The sequence below is a fragment of the Propithecus coquereli genome, unplaced genomic scaffold, assembly GCF_000956105.1.
Source record: "Propithecus coquereli isolate 6110/MARCELLA unplaced genomic scaffold, Pcoq_1.0 Scaffold12, whole genome shotgun sequence".
Classification (NCBI taxonomy): domain Eukaryota; kingdom Metazoa; phylum Chordata; class Mammalia; order Primates; family Indriidae; genus Propithecus; species Propithecus coquereli.
This window is the reverse complement of record NW_012136080.1, coordinates 10,827,495-10,852,879: the sequence shown is the minus strand read 5'-3', so window position 1 is coordinate 10,852,879 and position 25,385 is coordinate 10,827,495. Positions and strand designations below refer to the sequence as shown.

At 35.9% G+C, this 25,385-nt stretch overlaps 1 protein-coding gene across 2 annotated transcripts in view; it reads left to right on the top strand.

Moving 5' to 3' along the window:
- Positions 1-25,385, top strand: part of RYK (receptor-like tyrosine kinase) — a 103,443-nt gene that overhangs the window by 76,315 nt on the left and 1,743 nt on the right. For both annotated transcript variants that reach the window (XM_012664570.1, XM_012664565.1), the window contains exons 10-14: positions 2,697-2,766; positions 7,836-7,968; positions 10,480-10,589; positions 10,753-10,912; positions 24,848-24,984. In XM_012664570.1, the coding sequence (XP_012520024.1) occupies positions 2,697-2,766; positions 7,836-7,968; positions 10,480-10,589; positions 10,753-10,912; positions 24,848-24,984 (610 nt within the window). The remainder of the gene's footprint in view (positions 1-2,696; positions 2,767-7,835; positions 7,969-10,479; positions 10,590-10,752; positions 10,913-24,847; positions 24,985-25,385) is intronic.

Below are 25,385 nucleotides of genomic sequence, written 5' to 3'. Positions count from 1 at the left end.
GCTCAGGCTGGTTTCGAACTCCTGAGCTCAAACAATCCACCCGCCTCGGCCTCCCAGAGAGCTAGGATTACAGGTGTGAGCCACCGCGCCCGGCCCCATTACTGGTTTTTAACCTAAAAAGATTCTGCCAGTCCCCAATAGTCTTGGCCGTAATTTCATTAGAGATTAGTTAGGTTCTAGAAGGAGTAATAAAGGCACATTCTGCCGTTTACTAAATGATCCCAAATTTTAAGAAGTTTTTAGACACCTACAGTTTATTCCAACAGACGTTGGTATGAAGCACCTCTTCCAAAGAAATACCAAGTGTTTTAAGACCTTGGCTTTTTGTCCACCCATTTTACATTGCTGTAAAAGTCTTACCCAAGAGAAGTTGTCTGGAAAGGGAGCACTACTAGCAAGTAATGGGAGAGGGAGTGAGGCAGGGAATGATATTCAAATGGGTAGACTTGGAAGTAAATGAAATTTGAGATCTCTGTTTTGACAGCTCCACTTTTAAAGAGCAAATGTGACAATCATAGTGCCTGAGTTCAATGGACTGGTTTTATTGTTGGTTCAACATTTAACTAGGTGGGCTGGAATGTGGATCTTGGCTTTGCCAATCTTTTGTATCTTTTTCTGCCTCTTATTGCATTGGTCAGAGCTTTATAAATTATTATTACTGTTTTTATTGTTGACATAAAAATTAGTTATTTGTATCCTTAAAAGGGTTTTAAATGATTCACTATACTCTTACGTTTGTTTTTGATATTTAAAAACTATTTTTTAAAAATTCAAACTCATTTTCAATTTTATAGTGGAAATACAGTATTCACTTAATGAAAATGTGAGAATAATTAATTTTTATTATTAGTTAAAATAGTTATGTAAGTCAAAGATATCAGTCTAATTTCATCAAAAGTGCTTCATAGCAAAGTTTTTGGGCCATTTCAAACAGTGGAGAAATTCTTCTATATTATTAAGATAGTGGTCCCTATAAGACAAGGAATCCTTGTGAATCTGTGCAAATATTTGATGGCTTAAAAATTATTTTAGAGGTACAGAGTAAAGATAAACTGCATTATCATGTTTTGTTTCAAAAACATTGACCTAAAAGTCCACCTTAGTTCTGTTTTGCTGCTTTGGACCAAAACTCATGTGTTCAGAAGCTAAAAATAAAATGGAATAATAATATCCTAATTTGGGCTATCTATGAAAGTTAACTTAATTTTCCACTAATTCAGTATTAGTTCTTTTTGTTTGTTTTTAACCACAAAGAGGTAAAAAGAAGAAAGCAATAAAATGGGCCGTAATCTCCAATCAGAACTTCTGTAGTTATTTTTTAATAGTTGTATGTTTGTATGGTTAGGAAGTGTAAATAGAACAGAAAGTACAAAATATAAATACACCTATCTCTAAAAGTAACTGCCATCCATAAACAATTTATTATGATGTTGTCTATGAATAAGAAAAAAATGTTCCCAAATAAATTTAATTTTTCAAATAATTTTGTTTTTAAAACATAACTGATTGTATAAACAGGTTACACTTTGTTTTTAAAATTTAATATATCTTAGAGATCTTCCTCTGTCAGTACATGTAGGCCAATCTCATTTTTTAAAAGTAGCCACATGGTATTCCAGTGTGCCAATTTAATTAGTTCTCTGTTAATAAATACTTTTGATTCTGAGTTTTTTGCTGTTAACAATTTAACAGTGTTCTTGTTACATTATATATAGATGAGCTTTTGTGAATATGTCTGTAGGGTAGACTCTTAGCAGCAGGCTTGATGATGCAGAGTGTATCTGCATTTTAAAATTTTGTTACATGTTGCTTCCCCCACCTATCCAAGGTAATAACTGATGAGGCTGATTCCTCATATTCTTGCCTAAACTGGCAGGGAGCTGGATTTTTTGTCTCTCAAGCTGACTGCGGGTAGGATGGCTTGCGAGGAGTGGGGAGATGGTATTTCCTAGTTTAATTTGCCTTTTCTTTTCTTTTCTTTCCTTTCCCTTTCCTTTTTTTGTTTTTTTGTTTTTGTTTTTGTTTTTGTTTTTTGAGACAGCGTCCCACTCTGTCGCATGGGCTAGAGTGCAGTATCACTGCAGCCTTAAACTCCTGGGTTCATGCAATTCTCCTGCCTCAGCCTCCCAAGTAGCCAGGACTACAGGTGCATGCCACTATACCCAGATAATTTTTCTGTTTTTTTTGTAGAGATGGGGTCTTGCTCAGGGTGGTCTCTAACTCCTGGCCTCAAGCAGTCCTCCTGCCTTGGCCTCCCAGAGTGTTGGGATTATAGGCATGAGGCACCTCGCCTGGCCTGCATTTCTTTACTTAGGAGTGAGGCTAAGAATCATTTTGTGATTTTGTCGGTCATTTGTTTTGTCTTTTCTCAGTAAACTATATGAATGTATCATCTGCCTCATTTTTAGTTGTTTTCCTTATTGACTTGTTGCGGATATTTTTCCAGTCTGTTATTGCTTTTTCTACTTTGTTTATAGAACTTTATTGAATTTCTAATTTTTATAAAAATTTCTCAGAAAGTTAACCTATTTGATGAGACTTTATCTACTGCAGTAGAACTTTAGGCTAGATCTATTTAGATTTTCCTGTAACTTAAGATGAAAATGTAGTCCAAGGTAATTATTTACTAATAGCAGAAAATATTAATGTCATATATATAGTATTATTATTCAAGACAATTTCTTTTCTTTATATAGATCAAGCTTCTGAAATTCAGGTGACGATGATGCTCACTGAAAGTTGTAAGCTGCGAGGTCTTCATCACAGGTGAGAGGAGAAACAAACCTCCAGCATTTCAGTGTCAAGCATGCAACGCTTAATGCTGCATTTTTATTTAAAGAACATTGTAATGTGTTCTGAATTGAAAGCTTTATGGAATAGCTTAATCTTTTTTTCTGAATATAAAAGTGAAATGCATGCTCATTACACAAAATTTACAAGCACAATGAAGTATAAAGAACACTGTATAAGCCCACATCTGGATAATCATAGCTAATCTTTCCAGAAATAGTTTATACATATTTATATGCATATTTCCCTTAAAAAATAGGATGGTGAAATATATATGTTAAAAGTGTTTGCTATGAAATTTTTGAACATATAGAACAGTAAAGACAAGAATAACAAACACCAGTAAACCTACTTTGTAGATGCAGTGATAGTTAACATTTTGTCATATTTGCTTTGTGCGTGTGTATGTGTATCTGTCAGCAGTATCTAGAGATCTCTATCTTTAGATATATCCATATATTTGTATATGGAAATATTTATAGTAAATTAGACATCTCAACATTTTTAGTGCATGTCCAGTATGTATTTTTTAAAATGAAGACTTTTTCCTATATAATCATAATACCATTATTATCTTTGACAAGGTTAACATGCTTCTGAATTTAATGAAATGATGTGTCTAACTTTTCATGTCAGTAACTATAAATCCATATTGCCATTTTAAAAGGCTACACAGTATTTCATTGAAAGGATGTACCACATTTTATTTAACCAATTCCTTGTATATGAGCAGTAAGTCATAGTATGATTAAAAAAAAATACTTGTGCTATATGAAGAGATTTTTTTAAAGCTTTATATCCTATTCACAGAACTATAACAAAAAATTCTACTTTTTGAGGAGGGGCTTAAATATAACATCATAATATGTGGCAATATCAATATTGGGCCAAAGCTTTTTTTTTTTAAAGCAATATATAAAGTCAATATAATTTGTCTGCCTACTGAAAATTTGATTACATATGTTTATATTTTTAAATTTTTTTAATTTTAATTTTTAATTTTTTTTTTAATTTGAGATAGGGTGTTGCTCTGTTGCCCAGGCTGGAGTACAGTGGCACGATCATTGCTCACTGCAACCTCAAATGCCTGGGCTCAGGAGATCCTCCCAAGTACCTAGGATTATAGGCATGCACCACCATGCCTGGCTAATTTTTTAAAAAGTTTTTTTATAGAGACAGGGTTGCTATGCTGCCTAGGCTGGTCTTGACCTTCTGGCCTCAGGTGATCCTCGTGCCTCAGCCTCTCAAAGTCCTGGGATTATAGGTATGAGCCACTGCCCTCGGTCTGAACACATATGTTTAAAAATGAAACTGTGACTATCCCTATTGGAAGATGTTTATGGACTTCTGAAAAATATTTTAGTGTGTACTTCAGGTAATTCCTTGAGCTCTGTTAAAAAATAAGTTGACTACATAGAGCTTTAGTATTGAATTTTTTTATTATTTTGGTTTATATTCAAAAGAATTTGAGGGACTAAAAAAAGGCAGCTACAATAAGATCAATAAAATGGTAATGAAAATGAAACTGAGTTTTTTGGCATTGTGGTGGTAGAGAAGAAAACAATAAGCAAACAGTAAAGAGAGAAGTATTTTTGCTGTGATTGAACGTAAAACAGCTCTTAGCTTCTGGGTGAAAGAAACACTAAAAGTTGATAAATCTCAGCAGAAGGGAAAGAAACAAAGTTGGAATATTGGAAATGTACTTTTTGGCAGTGTTAGGAGTATTCAATGTTCTTTTATGCTGACCCTAGGGGGAAGAATCAAAGTATTTAATCCTAGTATATAATATTAATTTAGTATTTAGTATCTAGCCAATATTCTTACCCTGATGAAGTTCTGTACCACTTGAGCACAGAAATGAGTGGCAGGGATAAATGTAGACAAAGCCAGGATTTTCCCAACAAGCAATTTTATATTCACTGTAGTCCTAAAGATGTCTTGGCTGAAAATGTTCAGAACAAGCATTTGCAGCATTCTCTTGCAGCATTCTCATGCAGCATTAAGCTGTAAGGCTTTCCAACATCCTACCAGGATGAATTAGCGGTCCCAGGATATCCTTACAGAGTGGAATGACATGACATACTGAATTGGGGTTATTTGATACTGGACATTGAGTGATTGAGGAAAGTCTTACAAAGCTAGCTTATAGCTTGTCATGGTTAATTGTTCTTCCTGGCTATGAAATGATAACCTGAACTCCTAGTTATAATGAACAAAATACGTTGTCAATGTGTAGAAAGTGTATTATTCTTTCTATTCACTATAGCAGTTCATCCCATTTTTAAGGGAACCAGGACCTACCACACATTTATTTTTGACTTCTGATGTCTATTCATGGGCTATGTGTATGTACTTGTTTCTTCATTCTTCCATTTTAATTTATTAAGTACCCATTTTGTACTTGGAACTCTGTTAGGCACAAAGAATAAAATGAAATTATCTTCAGAGATGATATAATAGAATTTATCAAGCAAACACAATACACTCAGCAAGAAATGATATCTAGTTTCAGATTTTACCTTTTTAATTGGTTGTGACATGCAGTTCACATGTTTGCTTCATGTTTCAACATTCCATGAATAAGGATTGTACAAGTATTGAAATACTTTAAAACATTTTGAAATCCTTTCATTTCACTCCTTTTTCTACTAGAATTTGTGAGAATAATTAATTTTTGTTATAAGTTAAAATAGCTGTACAAATAAAATATCAGTCTATTTTAATTTCATCAGAAGTGCTTCATATCAAAGTTGTCGAGCTATTTCTGCTTGTAGTTTGGCTCCTCTGTTGGCCCACTGGCCCGCAGATGCCTGATGGTGGCGCTCCTTAGGCTGAATGCCTCACAGCTCTTCCCCTGCAGGTGCACTCAGCAAGGCTGAGAAGGAGAGGCAGTGCTCATGTCAAGCCTACAGAAGCTACCCTTCCTCTGCTTTTCCTCCTCTACAGCACCTCCTTTGGCTCTTACCTACTCTTCTTAGAGATCCCAGACCTTCCCCTTTATCCTCCTTTTCTTTATAAAATGGGCAGAATGAAAAACAGCCATTTGTACTTTGAAACATCTTCATGAGATTTGTTGTCTTTACTAGTGGGTAATCCTCTGTTGTACAATAGAAGATTTGACCTCATCCGGTAATCTTATTGTTCCTGGATAAAATACCTTTAACTCTGCTAAACGAATTTCAGTGTCGAAGAAGGGAGCATAGAAATCATCTTTTGGGGGTTAAAGAGATTGGGCAATTTCTCATATTCACCCTAAAATCATGTATGCCCGGCTTAATCCTGAGTGTAAACCTGTAATCATTTTAGTGTTCATGGGAATTGGTGGAAAGGATGCTCTGTAGTCTCCCCTGTACTTGGCCTTGTTCCCTGGGGAGGGAATGTCCTGTCCAGTAGTCCAGGAGAAAGCATAAGGGTTTTGGAATCAGATGAAGATCTGAATTTTTTTCTCCATTTACTTGCTTTTTGTCCTTGATAGGTTAGTTACCTAACCTTTCTTCCCTGGCATGGGTTTCCTTGCCTATAAAATGGGACTAATAATCACCATCACTCACAGAGAGGTTGCCTCTTACAGGTTTACTGATCCCTGTGTCCTCATTTTCCCAGCTTCTCAGGGTCAGTGCTTTCCCTGTTAGTAACTCCTGCAAACACGAGGGGGAGCCCACAGCTTTGCCACTCGTGCAGTGGTGGTCATGACACAATTTTATAACTGTAGTTTAAAAAGTGTTACATGTTCAATTGAGACAATTTTTAGGAAATACAGAAAAGCGAGGTAGAAATTGTCTGTACTCCCACAACTCAAAGATAACTCCTAACTCTTGCCATATTTCTGTGCGGAATTTTATTTTTTCTCCATATTTGTGATTATCCTGCAAACGTGAATTTTGCATATTGCTTTCCTATAAGATAAGCTCTTACTCATATTCTCATTACATCTTTGTGACCATTTAATTGTTACATATTATCCTATTATTCTTTATTACTTTGGGACATTCAGGTTGTTTGCAACTTTTTACTATTAATATTGCATTAACCTTGTTTATGTAGCTTTTTATGTTGGATATATAATTTCCTTATTAAACATCCTTAGAAGCAGAATTTGCTAAGTTAAGGAGTAGGAATGTTCATAAGGATATTGTATCACAAGTTGGTTAAATGTTTGTTTTATAAGTCACAGAATACAAAGTGATGGGTGTAAAAATTAAGAGTCTACAGTGGGCGGGGCAGAGGGAGTCTATGGTAGTTTTTGCTTTCTAGCAATTTTCAGCTTAGTGGGGAAGATGAGATAATTATGTAAAAAGTTACACGACTTTGGGAAAAATTAGCAGTTTACTTCCAGATATCAGTGGAAGCAGTGTCATTAGGCACTAGGATGAAATGTATGTATGTATGCCATAGAAATTAAAATAGGAGCAAGATTGTCTACTACATGCTTGGTTTTATTTTGCACATCAAAGCAACCTTTTATGGTTGGTGGGATCCCCATGTTATAAGGATGGAAAGTAAGGCCAAGAAAGAGATCATAACACAGGTAGTAAACAGTAAATCTGGGATTCAGAAATCTGATTCTAAATCCCATGTGACCAGCTAAAGACTGTGGCTTTTGTGGCAGTTTCAGCCTCCGAGAGACCTTTTTGATTATCATATTCATGACCACAGTCTGGATCCGGCCTTTGTTTTTTAAATAAGTGTGATGATGGAGTAAGTGGAGTATTGTCATAATATACTTATGGTCAAGTTATTTTTTAGGTGTCTCTGATTACCCTTTGGAGGAAAGATTTAGTGTGGCTAGAGTCTATCTTCAGAGAATCTAGTACACAGGAAGCAACTTTGAGTTTATAATTTTTCTCTGTCAAGAATGTACATATATGGGGAACATTTAAGTCTGGTTTAAAATATAGATCATTTGTAATTTTACACTCTTAGTGGTAATCATGTTTTTAAGTATATTTGGGGTTTTGTTTTAAGTTATCTTTATTACGTTAAAAATAAGCCCCTGAGGTTTTAGATTTCATTTGTCTTTCTCTCAATTTCTTATTATTTTATAGGAATCTTCTTCCTATTACTCATGTGTGTATAGAAGAAGGAGAAAAGCCCATGGTGATATTGCCTTACATGAATTGGGGGAATCTTAAATTGTTTTTACGGCAGTGCAAATTAGTAGAGGCCAATAATCCACAGGTGAGAAAAATTTGCCCAAATACCAATTATTTACCGGTAGTTTCTGTAATGTCTTTGAAAGTAGATATTAGCATTTTTACATATAAACTGTTGAAAGGCCTGAAAAAAAGAAACTCAAAATGAGATATTTATAACCTATTGATTTAAAAGAAAATGAAGATGTTTGTGATTCCTGTCTTGAGACACTTTGCTGATGATGAAGTTTTTCCTTACATGTATTTTCATTGTGTGTTTGTTTATAATGAATTCAAACCGTTTGTAATACCATCTCAGTCATTTTCTTGATAAATCTCTGAAGGCACTTGTTTAGATTTCCCTTCTAGGAATAGAAACAGACTTTACAGAGCCATTTGGTTCGTATTTCACCAAAAGCTGATAATGCCTAGAGGTCTAGATTGTGGGAGATAAGTGGATATATTGTTAATATGCTTGGTTGTAAGATGTCAGTCCATCTAAGAATTTCTTTCTCTTAACTGCTGTGTCCATAACTGTGAAGCATTTGGTCAGACTCCAAACATGCAGTAGTATTTAGGTTGGTGCAAAAGTAATTGTGGTTCTGGACCATGAATTTTAAATCATTATAACTAGGCTCAAACACATCTATTAACCAAAATAGGAACCGTTATAATCAACACATTTTTGCCAACGAGAAAGAAGTTTGTTTATTCCTGTAGTGTAAAAATTCGTGCTTTAGGATTTGATGAACTCTTGGAAAGCATTTTCTGCATCCTGCTGGTTATGGAAGCATTTTCTCTGCAAAGAATTGTCAAGATGCTTGGACAAGTGGTAGTCAACAAGTAGTAGTCAGTTGTTGAGACGTCAGGTGAATCTGGTGGATGAGGCAAAACTTCGTAGCTCAATTCGTTCTACTTTTGAAGCGTTGGTTGTGCAACATGCAGTCAGGCGTTGTCATGGAGAAGAATTGGGCCCTTTCTGTTGACCAATGCCGGCTGAAGGCATTGCAGTTTTTGGTGCACCTCATCGATTTGCTGAGCATACTTCTCAGATGTAGTGGTTTTGCTGGGATGCAGAAAGCTGTAGTGGGTCAGAATGGCAGCAGAACCAAACAGTGACCACGACCTTTTTTTGGTGCAAGTTTGGCTTTGGAGTGTCTTCTTGTTCCATCCACTGAGCTGGTCGTGGCTGGTTGTTGTATAAAATCCATGTTTTGTCACATATCACAATCCGATGGAGAAATGGTTTGTCGTTGTTGTGTACAAGAGGAGAACTTCAAAACGATTTTTTTGATTTTTGGTCAGTTCATGAGGCACCCACTCATAGAGCTTTTTCACCTTTCCAATTTGCTTCAAATGCCAAACTACTGTAGAATGGTTGATGTTGAGTTCTTTAGCAACTTCTCGTGTAGTTGTAAGAGGATCAGCTTTGATGATTGTTCTCAGTTGGTTGTTGTCAACTTTCAGTGGCCGGCCACCGCACTCCTCATCTTCAAGGCTCTCATCTCCTTTGCAAACCTTCTTGAACCACCATTGCACTGTACATTTGTTAGCAGTTCCTGGGCCAAATGTGTTGTTGCTGTTGCGAGTTGTCTCTGCTGCTTTACGACCCATTTAGAACTTGAATAAGAAAATTGCTCAGGTTTGCTTTTTGTCTAACATCATTTCCGTAGTCTAAAATAAATATAAAATAAACAGCAAGTAATAAGTCATTAGCAAAAAAAATAAAGTGAGAAATGTACATTAAAATAATGTATAACATAACCACATTTATTTAAGAATGTATTCCAATATAAAACGGCAAATTTCAACAATGCTGAAACCACAATTACTTTTGCACCAACCTGTAGTAAAGCCTGGTGGGTATTTTTTTTTTGCTGTTTGTTGTATCTTGCAACCCCATCAACTTGGTTTTAGGATTTGTAATGATGTACTTGTTACAGTTGCGGGAAGAAAATGGATTCAAAGGCTGCATTGAGTATTTGGCTTAATATGGATGGTATGCTTTGCAAATTGACAGGATTAAAGCTGGGGTTCCCAATAAGTGGTTGGATGCTGTGGCCCATCTACATCACTTGGGGAAGAGTTTTATTCCTCAGCTCACAATGCTGGCATACATCTAGAGGAGCATATCAGTAGAGAGAGCTGTAGACTGGTATTAGTTTGAAAATGGTCCCCAAAAGATAGTCTGCTAATGAAAACTACTGTTTTAAAAGAAAAGAAAAAGTTATTGAATAATAAGCATTGGAAATATTGCCTTTAGAATTCAGCATTCATCAAACATATTTATTGATGTGTTAGATGTTAGGGAGATATATCTAAAAGATGAGCAGAGACAGTCAAGTAAATGTTCAATTACATTACAGAATAATAAGGATCATAGTGTAAGTATAGGGAGCTATGGGAACATATTCTTGGTCAAGAAATAGCTTTTTAAAACTCAGTATGTAGGTGTAAAGACGTATTTTTGGATGGAGTAGGATTGTGAAATAAAATAAGCAGCCACCATCATAATTTTGTTGCTATTTGCAAACCATGTCATTTTCTGTTACCACAGGCAATTTCTCAGCAAGACCTGGTACACATGGCTATTCAGATTGCCTGTGGAATGAGCTACTTGGCCAGAAGGGAAGTCATCCACAAAGACCTGGCTGCTAGGAACTGTGTGTAGGTGCCTTCAACTCGTTACTGTCACCTGATGTGTAGCACTCCCTGGACTTGGGGTTCTCTCCAGGAGTCACAGTGGGACTTGTGTTGTATTTAAGGGTAATAGTGATCTATACTTTTTAATACTCTGATTACATCTGATGTTCATGTCTTTACTTTTCAGCATTGATGACACACTTCAAGTTAAGATCACAGATAATGCCCTCTCCAGAGACTTATTCCCCATGGACTATCACTGTTTGGGGGATAATGAAAACAGGCCAGTTCGATGGATGGCTCTTGAAAGTCTGGTTAATAATGAGTTCTCTAGCGCTAGTGATGTGGTAAGTGCTGGGACCTCCAGGTATCAACAGAATGGAGAAGAAGCTTTCTGTTTTACTTTGTGGGGGGAATGGGGGTTAATCTAGTAACTATTCCCTGAATTTTTTCATCTAGAAAGCAAGTATAATTAGTTCCCAGTCAGCCAGGTTATGGAGAGGAGCTATGACCCAAACCATAAGCCAGCACTATGTGTAACCTCATTTCATCCTCACAGTACGTCACTATGAAGTAGGCATTGGCATCCCAATTTTAAAGGTGAGAATATTGGGACTTAGAGAGGTTACAGTCTTTGATTATTTTTCTTTTCTTATTTAAGAGTCAGAATGACCAAGTGGTTGCCAGATCATGAAGATACATTGTTTTCTTTTTTCACATGGCCTCTTCTGAGTGTTATGGCCTATATGATTTGTAATTCCCATGTCATTCTCTTCTTTTTGTCAGTTTCTGGATGGTTCTGCCCACTCAACCAGATTATATAGTTGGTTCCTTTATACTTAAGGATGTATAGTTACAGAAGCCACATCTACTTGTGGGTATTTTGCAGCTGTTTTTAATTCTGTCATTTGGCTTTTTAGCATTATTTGGAAGATTAAGCTCAATTTAATATATTTTCTATCTCTTGCCTGTTACAGTTTACTACTGTGGCTGAATATATAGAGATTAGGTAAAACTTCTGTTTATAGGGTCCTCTGTTATGTTCACTCAATGACAAGCTGTGTCATGTGTAAAACCTTATAATTTGTTTCAAAGTTTCAACTGTAAAGCTTACTATATTATTGTATCTTGGGTCTTGATATATTTTATTTATAATTTAGGGCTACTCTTTCATTTCAAAATTTGTGTACTTTAAGGTTTACTCTTTTAATAGTGTATTACTATACACTAATAATATTAGTGTATTGGTTTTCTGTGGCTGCTATAACAAATTACTACAACTTTGGTGGCTTAAAATAACAGAGATTTATTCTCTCTCAGGTCAGTTCTGGAGTCCAAATGCCTGAAATCAAGTTGCAGGCAGGGCCATGCTCCCTCCAGAGGCTGTAGGAGGAGAAACTGTCCTTGCTTCTTTCAGCTTCTGGTGGCCGTTGGCTTTCCTTGGTTTATGGTTACATCTCTCTGTTCCGTGTGCATACCCTCTTCTCCTTCATGTGTGTCTGTCTCAAAACTCCCTCTGTGTCCCTCTTACAAGGATGTATACGATTGGATTTAGGACCCACCTACATAATCCAGAATAAATTTCTCTCAAAGTCCTTAACTTAATCACATCTTTTGCATATATTAGGTGTTATTAATGTTGACAGGTTTTAGGGATTAGGACATGGACATATCTTTCGGGCAACCATTCAGCTCATGACACTCAGTAATTGAAATTATCTATGGTTTCCTTATGAAAAAACTGATATTCCAATTGAAAATCTTTGACATGAGAATAATTTGATAAGGGTGAAAACCTTTTCATTAATTATAATCTTAATTTTTTTTCTTTTTTAGAAACTAGGCGCTATTTGATATATTGCTCCTTTTACATACCAAGTGTCTTGATAAAATGTGTTCACTTGATATGAATAAACAATTTACTTATATAGTTTTTTTCCTACTTTCTTTAAGGTCTTTTATTGTATATATCTTCAAAATACTTTGTTTTAACTTAAGATCAACTACTCTCTGAAAATAACTTATCTGACACTTGTGAGATGGGCAGAGTAAATATGAATGATTATGAGAAAGTATGTCACCTGCTTCACCGAGCAGCTGCAGAGGTTAACGTGCTTCACATTGCCCACAGCATCTCCTGGCCAGAGAGGCATGGGGCATGACAGGCGGTGGGTGGTGGGAGAGGGAGATATATCCAGACTCTTAGATACCGAACCCCAGGGTTCAGCTTGTATAGCAGTGGGGAACTAAGCCTGGTATGTTTTTTCCACCACTTTGATGACAAAAATAAAACTCTGTAATATTAATATCTAGATGCTAAAATTCCAAGTAAAGTAATAGAAATATGCAAAGCAACTTACATAGTTTTTATGGTTATCTAAAGAGAACCTGGGCTTGTTTGGGGAGGAAGAGGTTGCATTTTTGGTTTTGATTTTGATTTTTTTCAAATAATATATAGAGGGAAAACAGTTTGATTTTAGGTGAGTATACAGCTGCTCTATTGAATGACAGTAAGGACCGATTCTACTCTTTGATAAGGTGTTTGGTTTTAGAGTTGCCAAATCTTTATTCAGAAGTTCTGAATTGTAGCTGGAATCATTTACCAGCTTCTACATTAAACAAAGCTGTTTTCAAAGGGGGGAAAATGCATTTAACTTAGGTTTTGGAACATAGTTTTAAAACATAGTATCAGTTGAATTAGAACTATGTGGTTTTCAGACTCACTCTTTTAGTAAAAAAGCCTACATTTAAACATTTTTGAACGCAGAAATGTAAAAGAAACTTTTTTCAGTATTACTTTGAAAATCTCATTCCATACTCAGTTTAAAAGATGAATTCAGTCATCTCTCTGAGATGTTAATATTTTTTTCCAGTGGTTGATTTTTAAAATCTTATTTTGTTACTCATTGAAGTGTAGTGTAGTTGCCTTCGCTGAAATGAGATGGCATTGTGGTGAACCCAAAACTAGTTTTATGGGCAAAAAATAGAAGATATTTTTTAGAGGACAGTCCATAAGTATTTCATGAAACTTCATGAGATTAGAGGTTTTTTTTCTTTTAGAAAAAGGAGTATTGATAGCTGATATTTCAGAGTAGTGCACAAGATGGCCAGTAGTATTGTTTGCTTGCATGGTGGAGGCCCCCAAAATATGCATTACTTAATTTAATGTATTTATTTCCGTGTAGGTATTCCATTGTATAATTCAGCAATGATGGGAATTCTTTTTTATCATAGTTATGATCAAATATTTCCCAGGAATTCCAGAGCGAAAATTAAATTAGACTTTCAACAAATGAGACTGTATTTAATAATACATCTTCAAGCAGTGTGATTGACATCTCTTCAGCTGGATTCATTGCTCTGTGTTAGCTTGTGAAGTTCATGTTAGTTAAGCAGAACATTTCAAAATTGTATTAGAATTAGTTATTTTTACGGTTATGATATTTGCCAACCTAAAAGGAAGAAGCTGAGGCAAAGTTAATACAAGTAGAGAGTTTACTGGAGCCAAACTTAATGATCACAACCTGGGAGCATTGATTCCAGTTGCCCTCAACATACACTCTTATTAGCAGCAGTACAAGTGGATTTTTAAAGGCAAAATAGGGGACCAGGGAGTAGGCTAATACAAAGTTGTTTGTCAGGAATTTTCATTGGTTTATAGAAATAACATTGATTAGCGATTGGCTATACGTTGTTAAGCCATGGCTTGTGGGTAATAGTGTTTATTGCAGTATTTTTAGGTTAGTTTACAGCTACTTGTCACAATAGCAAGCAGATAAATACATAGCTCAAGGGAAAAATAAAATGTAATTGCTGTCTCATTTTAATGTCTCTCTAGGCCTAATAATTTAAACGGACTCTCATTCCTCAGATGAAAGTTCTTTCTTTCCTCACATTTTATATAAGAATCTGCCTTCATCATAATGCAGTTAAACCAAATACATTGTTCCTGCTTGTTCACTTGACAGCTTTATTTTTAAAAATCGCCATTAACATAATGGTGAGCAACTTAACAGGAGAATTACTTTAAAATCATAATTACTTTCAGTGTTTCTTGGCATAAACATATTTAAATGTCTGTATGACCCAAATTCTTCTGAGTTGTACTTAGTAAGCATGTGGTGGTAAGAATACCCTTTGATTTACATTTAACATTATATTTAACTCCTAAAATGCTCAGATTTTTCTTTAGATTCTTATAAATTTGTTCCCTTTAAGTATACACACACACACACACACACACACACACACATATCCTTTAAATATCTTTTGCCTTAGATAACTGAAATTGAAGGGAATAGGAGCACCCTTCTATTTTCCATGACTATGATGTGACTGTTAGTGTAAAAATCCTGCCTTTTATTTTTGGGGGATTGAATATTTTTTGAATTCTTAAAGTATTTTTAAAGCACAAGAGTTAAAGATAGCTTTTTAACATTTGGATTGAAAATGTGTACAATAGTCATTATGTTCTGTTCCCACTTTTCCTTTATGGGTGGAGTTGGGGGTTTAAACACCACATTTAATGTTCTGTTTTGGGGCTGAAAAGCTTTTGCAGAGTCATATGCAAAAATAAGTAATGTAACCCCACTCCCACTAGAGTCTATATACGTGTAAAATACATATTTTTAGGTGGAAATGTAGCACCCAACAAATGATAGGGCTGCCTTGAAGGGAACATTTTCTCTGTCCTTTAAAAGATCCTTAAAATTTTTGCATTTTTTATAGTTAAAAAATCTACACGATTTGTTTAGAAACACATTAATGTTTTCCATCATAAAAATAATACATTGCATGTCTGGGTTGTGTTTTCACAGTTTTTACTGGAAGGATTCAGTATTTCAATGCGTCAAGATTCTTATAATGTTAATATCAACTTTTAACTGTTGAGCTTAGGAAATATGCACAACTAGATTTGACTAGTTATAAATGTCTTTCTAATTTTATTCCAAGATACGACGTCATCATAGACATTCTTATGAATTTCTGGATATTGTTTTTATTCTGTTTTCATCAAATGTGGATACTACCATAGATTTTTTTCAATGTGACTTTCTTTTCCTTTATTTGAAAGCATTTCTTGATTTATATCTTCTTTGAATTATTTAGCTAATTATAGTAGCTAACGTCATTCTACTGTTAGGAGACTACCTTCTCTTAAGACACTAAATGCAATCAGAAATGCATAGTTAAGAGTTTATTTCTTGTTGGTTTTCTTGGTTTTACGTAAAAAAGCATTTTCTTGGGAAAAACAAGTCAAGGAAATGACTTCCATGCCAGTCTTATTAGAGTGCTTTATGTCAATGAAGAGATCCTTTTTTAAGGTATTTGAATAGTTTTTAGGGGTAGGGCAAATAACAATGTGTTCCTCGTGCCTTTGCATTGTTTATTTTGTGAACATTAACAATTACCTAGAAAAAGGAAAGAAATCTGTAAAGTTATCCAGAGGCTACATCTGCAACACATTGCTTCATATTACTTTCTGTTTGCCCAGTGCTGTGGAAGATCGTTGCCGTACCCTGAGCAGACTTGAGCAGGATAGCCTGACATTTATAATGTACCTATGAAGAGTGCTCTGTTGAACTACTGTGGTATTGAAGAGAAAGCTAGAGTTATCAGAGAATGCTTATTATTTTTAAAAGTACAGAAAACTTTCTGTTTAATTATTTTTTCATTATTAATTTTAGAGTAATGCTTAGATTCCTGATAGTTACTTTTTTCCTTTATGGTTGTAGATTTTACATATTAATAATCTTAGACCTATTATTTAAGTATTTAGTTCATGTTAAGAGGAATTAATATTAAAGACATTAAGAAAAGTCTACAGGTGCAAGGATCATTTCAGACATTAGGAAATAAAGATTTAAAATGTAATATTAATATAAAGAAGATATTTAGTTTTATTTAATAGTATTTTAATCATCCTAGTATTTCCTTGGAATGAGAAATAAATGGATTTATTAAATACTTTAAGAATAGTTACTGTATTTTCAGAAGTGAGCACTTGTTGTCCTTTGATCAAATAGTTGCTCTGGGTGTATTTTCTGTAGTTGGCTTTCCTCAGGATATTTTACTCACAAAATCTTGTGACCATCTCTTTCCTTTCCATTCCTTTAGAGCCTTGCCCTCATCATTCTGTTCAGTATTCCCTTCAGATAGCCCCAGTGTTCTGATGGAGTAATGTCTAAGCATCTGGTACAATGGAGAAAAGTGCCATAAATAACAGATACGTGTGCTGGCCTGGTAGGCATCCAGTAATGGCTCCTCTGTCTTTCCTAATCACGGAACCTAGGACAGATTCATAGCAGAACTGTTCTCTTTTCAGTCGCATATGACACTCTGTGTTTAAAGATTGCCGATTTTTGAAGTTGTTAGTGTTTTAGTGTATCTGGTCTACTATAACAAACTACCATAAACTGGGTAGCTTAAACAACAAACATTTATTTCTCACAGTCCTGGAGTCTGGGAAGTCCAAGATCAAGGTGATTCAGTCTATTGGGGGGCCCCTCCCTGGTTCATAAATGTCTGTCTTCTCTATATGTCCTCACAGGACATGAGGAGCAAGGGAGCTCTCTGAGGGTCTCTTTTATAAGGGCACCACTTCCATTAATGAAGGTGCCCCCTCATGATCTAATCACCTCCCAAATGCCCCAACTCCTAGTACCATCACTCGGGGGTTTTGATTTCAACATATGAATTTGGGGGGGACACATTTAATCTATCACATTCTGCCACTGACCCCCCAAAATTCATGTCCTTACATGCAAAATACATTTATTCTATCCCAACAGCCCTAGAAGTCTTAACTTGTTTCAGCGTCAGTTCTGAATTCTTAAGTTCAAAGTCTTATCTAAGTATCAGGCTACCAGACTTCAAGCTATACTACAAGGCTATAATAACTAAAACAGCATGGTACTGGCACAAGAACAGAGACAGACCTTTGGAACAGGACTGAGAATCCAGAGATGAAACCATCTGCATATGGGAATCTAATCTTTGACAAAGCAGACAAAAATATACACTAGGGGAAAGAATCTCTTTTCAATAAATGGTGCTGGGAAAACTGGATAGCTACATGCAGAAGACTGAAACTAGACCCCCACCTCTCACCTCTCACAAAAATCAATTCAAGATGGATAACAAACTTAAGCCTAAGGCATGAAACCTTAAGAATTCCAGAAGAAGATGTTGGGAAGACCCTTTCAGACATCGGCCTAGGCAAAGAGTTTTTGAAGAAGACCCCCAAAGCAATCACCGCAGCAACAAAAATAAATAAATGGGATCTGATCAAATTAAAAAGCTTTTACACAGCCAAGGAAACTATCATTAGAGTGAATAGACAGCCTACAGAATGGGAGAAAATACTTGCTCTCTACACATCCAATAAAGGGCTGATAACAAGAATCTATCTAGAACTTAAAAAAATCAACAAGAAAAAATCAAACAACCCCATCAATAAATGAGCAAAGGAAATGAACAGAAACTTTTCAAAAGAAGACAGAATACTGGCCAGCAAACAAATAAAAAAATGCTGAACATCTCTAATCATTAGAGAAATGCAAATCAAAACCACAATGAGATATCACCTAACCCCAGGGAGATTGGCCTCTATCAAAAAATCCCCAAACAACAAATGCTGGTAAGGATGTAGAGAGACAGGAACACTCTTACACTACTGGTGGGACTGCAAATTAGTGCAACCTCTGTGGAAAAGAATTTGGAGATACCTCAAAGAGCTAAAAATAGAAATACCATTCGATCTAGCAATAGCACTATTAGACATCTACCCAAAAGAGCAAAAGACATTCTATAATAAAGACATCTGCACTCGAATGTTTATGGCAGGACAATTCACTATTGCAAGGATGTGGAAACAACCCAAGTGCCTGTCAATTCATGAGTGGAGTATTAAAATTTGGTACATGTATACAATGGAATATTACTCAATTATAAGACATGACAGTGATCTAGCACCTCTTATATTTTCCTGGATTGAACTTGAGCCCATTATCCGAAGTGAGGTATCACAAGATCGGAAGAACGGGCTCCACTTGTACTCGCCATCAAATTGGCACTAACTCAACACTGTGGTGATCACATGGCAATAATATTCTCCAGGGATTAGGGAGATGGGGGGTTAAACTCACAACTAAAGGACACGGTGACCATTGTCGAGGGGAAGGGCATGCTTCTAACCCTCGCCTGGGTGAGACAAAGACATAAAATGTAACCAAAATGTTTGTACCCTCGTAATACCCTGAAATAAAAATAAATAAATAAATATCATCTAAATTAGGTATGCATGAGCCTCAAGGTACAATTTATCCTGAGGCAAATTCCTCTTCAATTCTGAACCTATGAAACCAAGTAAGTTACGTGCTTCTAAATATAATGGTGGGACAGGTATTGGATGGACATATTCATCCTAAAAGGGAGAAATAGGAAAGAAGAAAGAAATAATGGGCCCAAGTAAGTCCAAAACCTAACAGGGCAAACCATATTAAATCATAAGACTCAAGAATAATTATTTGGCTGGAATAATTTATTCCAGGTCTACTGGGGTGGCAGTAGCACTCCCATAGCTGGGTGGGAAACCACCTCAGTGGCTCTCTGCTAGACCCCACCTCAGAAGCACTGGGCAGGGGCATCTTGGCCCACCAGACCTGGAGAGGAAGCCCCACCCTTTGAAACCTAAGTTGAGACAGCCATGTCCCCCTGGCCATCCAGTCTGGGCCTGATAAAGGGCATCTACAAAAAATACCCTATAGTAACATTATATTTAATGGTGAAAGACTGAATTCTCTTCATCTAATACCAGGAACAAGACAAGGATACCCACTCTCATTACTTCTGTTCAACATTGTACTTGAGGTTGTAGCCAGTACACTAAGGCAAGAAAACATTGGATAGAACAAAGTAAAACTCTTTATTTGTGGAACAATGTGATCATCTATGCAGAAAACCCATTATGATACACAAAAAAGCTACTAGAGCTAATAAGTGAGTTTAGAAAGCTTATAGGATACAAAAATCAATTGTATTTCTGTGCACTAACAATAAACAATAGGAAATTAAAATTTTAAAACATTTAATAGTATCAAAAAATACGAAATTCTTAGGAATAAATCTGACAAAAAATATGAAAGAACTGTACATTGAGATCTACAATACGTTGCTGAGAGAAGTTAGACATATATAAGTGGAGAGGTATATCTTTTTTTATTGGTCAGAAAATTTAAGATGTTCTCTCCAAGTTTGAAAAATATTATCAACAGCATTAGTCGTTAGGGAAATGCAAAATAAAACCACAGTAAGATATCATTACAAAACCATTAATCTGGCTAAAATTGAAAAGACCGACCATACCAAGTATTGGCAAGGACATGGAGAAGCTGGAGCTCTCTTACACCGCTGGTGGGAACGTGTGGTACATTCACTTTGGAGCACAGTTTGGTACTTTCTTAAACTGTTAAGAAAAAAATATATATACACACACACACACATCCCCCACCCCAATATCCAGTCATTTTGTTCCTCGGTAAATGAAAACATACGTCCTTACCAACACTTATATACAGATACTCATAGCAGTTGTAGTAGCAAATCTGAAAATAATCTAAATGTCCATCAACAGATAAAGGGGTAAACTGTTATATTCATATAGTGGTCTACTCTTCAACAATAAACAGGAATCTGTTGATACATTCTACCTCATGTGTGAATCTCGGTGTGGTTATTCTGAGTGAAAGAAGCTAGGAAAAGTATGCAGTTTGAATAATTCCATTTATATAAAATTTTAGAAAACGCAAACTAATCTGTAGTGACAGATAGCAGATTAATGGGTACTCAGGAATAGTTGAGGTGGTGGTGGGTGGAGGGAGAAAGGAATCAAAGGAGGAAGAATCTTGTGGAGGTGATGGATATGTTCATTAACTTGATTGTGGCAGTGGTTTTAGGATTGTATTCATATGTCAGAACTTATCCAAATTGACTACTTTATGAACAGTTTATCGTGTGTCAGCTATACTACAATAAAAATAAATAAAAGCTGTCTTTGCAGCTGGCACGGTGGCTCACGCCTGTAATCCTAGCACTCTGGGAGGCCAAGGTAGGAGATCACTTGAGCCCAGGAGTTCGAGACTAGCGGGAGCAAGAATGAGACCCTGTCTCTACAAAAAATAGAAGAAATTAGCTGGGCATGGTAGTGTACCCCTGTAGTCCTGGCTACTTAGGAGGCTGAGGCAGGAGGATTGCTTGAACCCAGGAGTTTGAGGTTGCTGTGAGCTATGGCGATGCTCCAATGCACGTTAGCCCAGGAGACAGAGCAAGACCCTGTCTCAAAAACAAACAAAAAAACCCCCCAAAACTGTCTTTGCTACCTGATCACTACTGCTAACATATCTAAGACTAGCTGCTAAATTTACTGGATCTTAAGACCCTCTTAGGATTCTTGTTTAAAATGTTCCAGGCTTCAGAATTATTAGGATAGGATTGGGGAATCTATACTTTTAACAAGCACCCCAGATGATTCTTCTCATTGGTCAAGCTTGGAAAGCACATGACCTAGGTTCATTTAATTGCAGTTTGGTTATCTGAACCCATGTCCGTATGTGACAGAGGTTAGGTTTCTAGTATTAACAGAAAGGCCTAGCTATGAAGCACCTGATTATACATTTACTATTGTCATATAAGATAGTTTAAATTTGGGTGGAATTATTTTCTTGGCAGTATGTAGTATACTGAAGTGAGCGTTGCATTGTAAGTTCCTGAAGTAATGAATAGAAATCTCTTAATTCAGTAGCCCCAACTTTATATAGCACTACATTAAAAGAAAAAAAGAATGTATGCACTTTTGACAAGCCACATCCATGTATGTTTTAGTGGAAAAAATGTTTTATGTCCTCTATCTTAAAAAGCTATAAAATAACACAAGTTGGGAGGAGAGGAATAAGATGAATAGAAGAACATTGTTACTCTCTAAATGTTCTTTAAATGGACGTAGCTGCAGTCTTTCATAAAACTCTGGAAAGAACAGCTTGCCCTTCTTATTGCACCCTTTCCAACGACGTCAAACAGGAGGAAATTACAGAGTAAGTCTTTCTAAATTTTTAATCATTCAGGTATCAGAAGACTTTAGAGAAAAAGTTTTCCACAAATCATCCTTGTGCCATTTTGTCTTGTTTATTTTTTTAAGGGTTGGTTAGCCAACATGTAATTAATCACTTTTGTTGGTTTTTAAGGAAATGAAACTGCAATGTACCCTTTGGCTTAATTGTTCTTTTTTATGGTGTCTTTTAGTGTTACAATATGTATGTAATGTGAGAACATTAGGTGAATGTTTAGTGATAATGTGGACAAAACAATGCGAAAGAAGTAAATTTTAAAAGTCAGCTTATGCACATTGTGCTGTTACGGTAGCTGTGTACAACTCCAGATCTCAAATACCACCAACATTACTGTCAAAGTCCCTTACAGTCAGAAGTTACAATGTACTTCTCTCGTCAGTGCATGGAGTTATTCCCTGTGTACAAAGTGGCAGTATCTACTTTTCACCAATTCCCATTGTTTCTTTCTCCAAAATCTAGTTTGATTATTTATTCCCCACAGCTCTGCCACAATCAGTGAATAAGAACAGGCCTGTTTCATCTCAGGAAGAAGGGATGGGAACACCAACCAGTTTCACTTCTTTGGGCTCTGTTCCATCTATGTAGTAAATTACCTTCTCTTTGGAAATTGGACACTATTTTTAAAATTAAGCAATACTGTTAACATTAAGATTTCATACAGAAGTAAGGTTTTAAGATAGGCAAATAACTAGATGTGAGCAGGCACTGTCATTTAACTTTTATTAATTTGAAATCATTTTTCCCTTTTTAAGCAGAATGGAACATCCCAGTAGGCTTAAGAGAAATTTAGGCTCCAAGTCTCTATGGAGATTTTAAAACTATACATCCTTCTCCACCTGTCCCCCATGCATCTCCTCCTCCCAAAGCGTAGACCTTAATGTTGGACATTGCTCCACCTGAATGGTGGAGCTGTTAATGAAAACAATATTAGGTTCCAAAAGGCTGAATACTTTAGTTTTGGTATTAATATTTAGGATAATGCTGCTCTCAAAATGATTGGGAAGTGTTCCTTCCTTCTCTCTGTTCTGAAACAGTTTGTGTAGGATTCTATAGTAGGCTGAATTGTGTTCCTCCAAAAATAGGTTCAAGCCCTAACCTCTGGTACTTCAGAATGTGACCTTATTTGGAAACAGGGTCATCGCAGATGTAACATTAAGATGAGGTCATATCAATTAGCGTGGGCTCTAATCCAACATAACTGGCATCCTTCTAAGAAGAGAAGGGAGACAGAAACATGAGGGGAGAATGTCATGTGAAGACAGATTGAAGTCCTGCAGCCACAAACCAGGGAATACCAAGGGTTGCTGGAAACCACAAAAAACTGAGAATAGGCAAGGATGGATTCTGCCCTACAGGTTTTGGAGGGAGCATGGCCCTACTGACACCTTAATTTTGGACTTCCAGCACCAGAATTGTGAGACAATAAATTTCTATGGTTTAAGCCACTAGTTTGTGGTATTTTGTTGTGATAGCCCTAGGAAACTAATAGATTTGTTTATTATTTTTTCTTTCAAGTTTGATAGAATTCACCAGGCAAATTGGATGTGGAGTTTTCATTGTGGAAAGGTTTTAAATTATGAATTCAATTTCATTAATAGATATAGGGCTATATACATTTTCTATTTGCTATTATCTGTTTTAGTAATTTGTATTTTAAGAAATTTGTTCATTTCATCTAAGTTATTAAATGTATTGGCATAAAATTGAGTTCATAGTAATTTTTGATGTCTATAAGATCTGAAATGATGTTTTCTCTTTCATTCCTGGTACTAATTTTGTTGTCTTTGTTCAGTCTAGTTCAGTGGTTCTTAACCGGGGACAGTTTTGCCCCCCTCCCCCACAGTGCAGGTCTTTTGGCGACATAGTTTCTCAGCTTTTGTTTGTCTGAAAAACTCTGTATTTTGTCTTCATTTTTGACACATATTTTGTCTTGATATAGAATTTTCCTTGACAGTTTTTAAAATGTTTTGAAAGATAACAGTCCATTATTTTCTTGTTTATATAGATTCTGATAAGAAATGTAGCTGTTGTCACAAGTCTTTTAAAAAATCTCGTATGTTTTACAAAGTATTTCTGGATTTTGTTATTGAAAAATAATAACCTAAAATTTAATGCACCGTGCTTAGATTTTATAAACTTGTATTTGACTTGTGTTTGATGTTTTTCTTTTTTCCTTTTTTTCCATTTTTTCTCTTTCACTTATTAAAAAATGTATTTTTGGGCAAGCTACTTCTCTGAGCCTCAGTTTTCTCACCTTATAAAGTTGGGGTAATATCAATGATTCTCACAGTTCTATTGAGAATATTAAATGCATTAAAGGATACAAAATGCCGAGAACTTGTAGCCATTCATAATCTGATACCATGGTACACAGGTCTCCTCTTCCTTATCTAGCTTCAGTTGTTCTGATCTTGGGGTTCACATATGGCAGGATATAAGTGGGAGTCCCCAATCTGAGTCCTTCCCAGCACATGGCAGAAGGTCTGTGTAGACATTTTGTCTGCCCTCCACATGCTCTCCAGGGCCACAGTGCAGCCAGGGCTGGGCTGAACTGGGGAACCCTGAGCAGACCATGAATGGGCACTGTTGCCACTGCTTACCATTCCTACTCCTGCCGGTAGTTCACATGCTGATTTTAAATAAATCTGATCTTTTACTTACACAAAGTTGAAAGATCTTTTCATCTGTTAATTTAAATTTTTAAACATAGTTAAAATCCATGAGTTATATTTTACCTAATTTGCATATTTCACTTACTTGGGATGCTCTTCCCTTTAATTAGACTAAAATTATATTCATTTTCCACTCCTCAATAATACAGACTATAAGATTTAAAGTTACAAATTTTTGTATTAGAAAAATCTTAGACATAATTTATGGTTGTGGGTGGTACAGCTTGTAATCAACAATAAAAACTGTTCCTTCCAAGAGATCTAATTACTCAGAATATACAATACTTAATATTCACATTAAAGGATGCTCTTTTGTCCCAGCAAGAGAAACTAACTGGGTATGATAGACTTCTTTTTGTAAGTAAAATTGAGCTTTTCTTAGGAGTTAGCTGAACTGCTATTTTTGGCCTATAGTTGGCTGTAGGCAGCAGCACCGTGACAGCTGTTTTAACTGTCCCCTCATTGTGTTGCTGCTCTTTCCTAGTGGGCCTTTGGAGTGACGCTATGGGAGCTCATGACCCTGGGCCAGACACCCTATGTGGACATCGACCCCTTTGAAATGGCCGCGTACTTGAAAGATGGTTACCGAATCGCCCAGCCAATCAACTGTCCTGATGAACTGTGAGTTTTTCTGAGCTTGAAGACATGAGTTTTATTCCACTTACTGTATTGGGATAAAAGAAGAGGAGCAGATTTTCATATTCAGACAGAGCCTTCCCTTTTGAGAATAATGATTCTTTGGATTTAATTATACTTGTAGAGAACCACCAAGGCAGAGTCATTCACTGTTTCATGCATTTGACATTAGTACTTCTTGCATCTTATATTGGTAGTATGTAATCTAAGCACTACAAATTAGTCTGAGGGACTAATGCATGTAGCGAGAAAATGGTTATGAGTTTTGAATACCATGAGTTTTGAATTCACAGTTGTGAATACTATGTTAGTTATTCTATATAGAGTGAGGACCTGACTTTTGTTTATACAGCCTTAAGGACATAGTATAGTAGTTGTAAAAAACC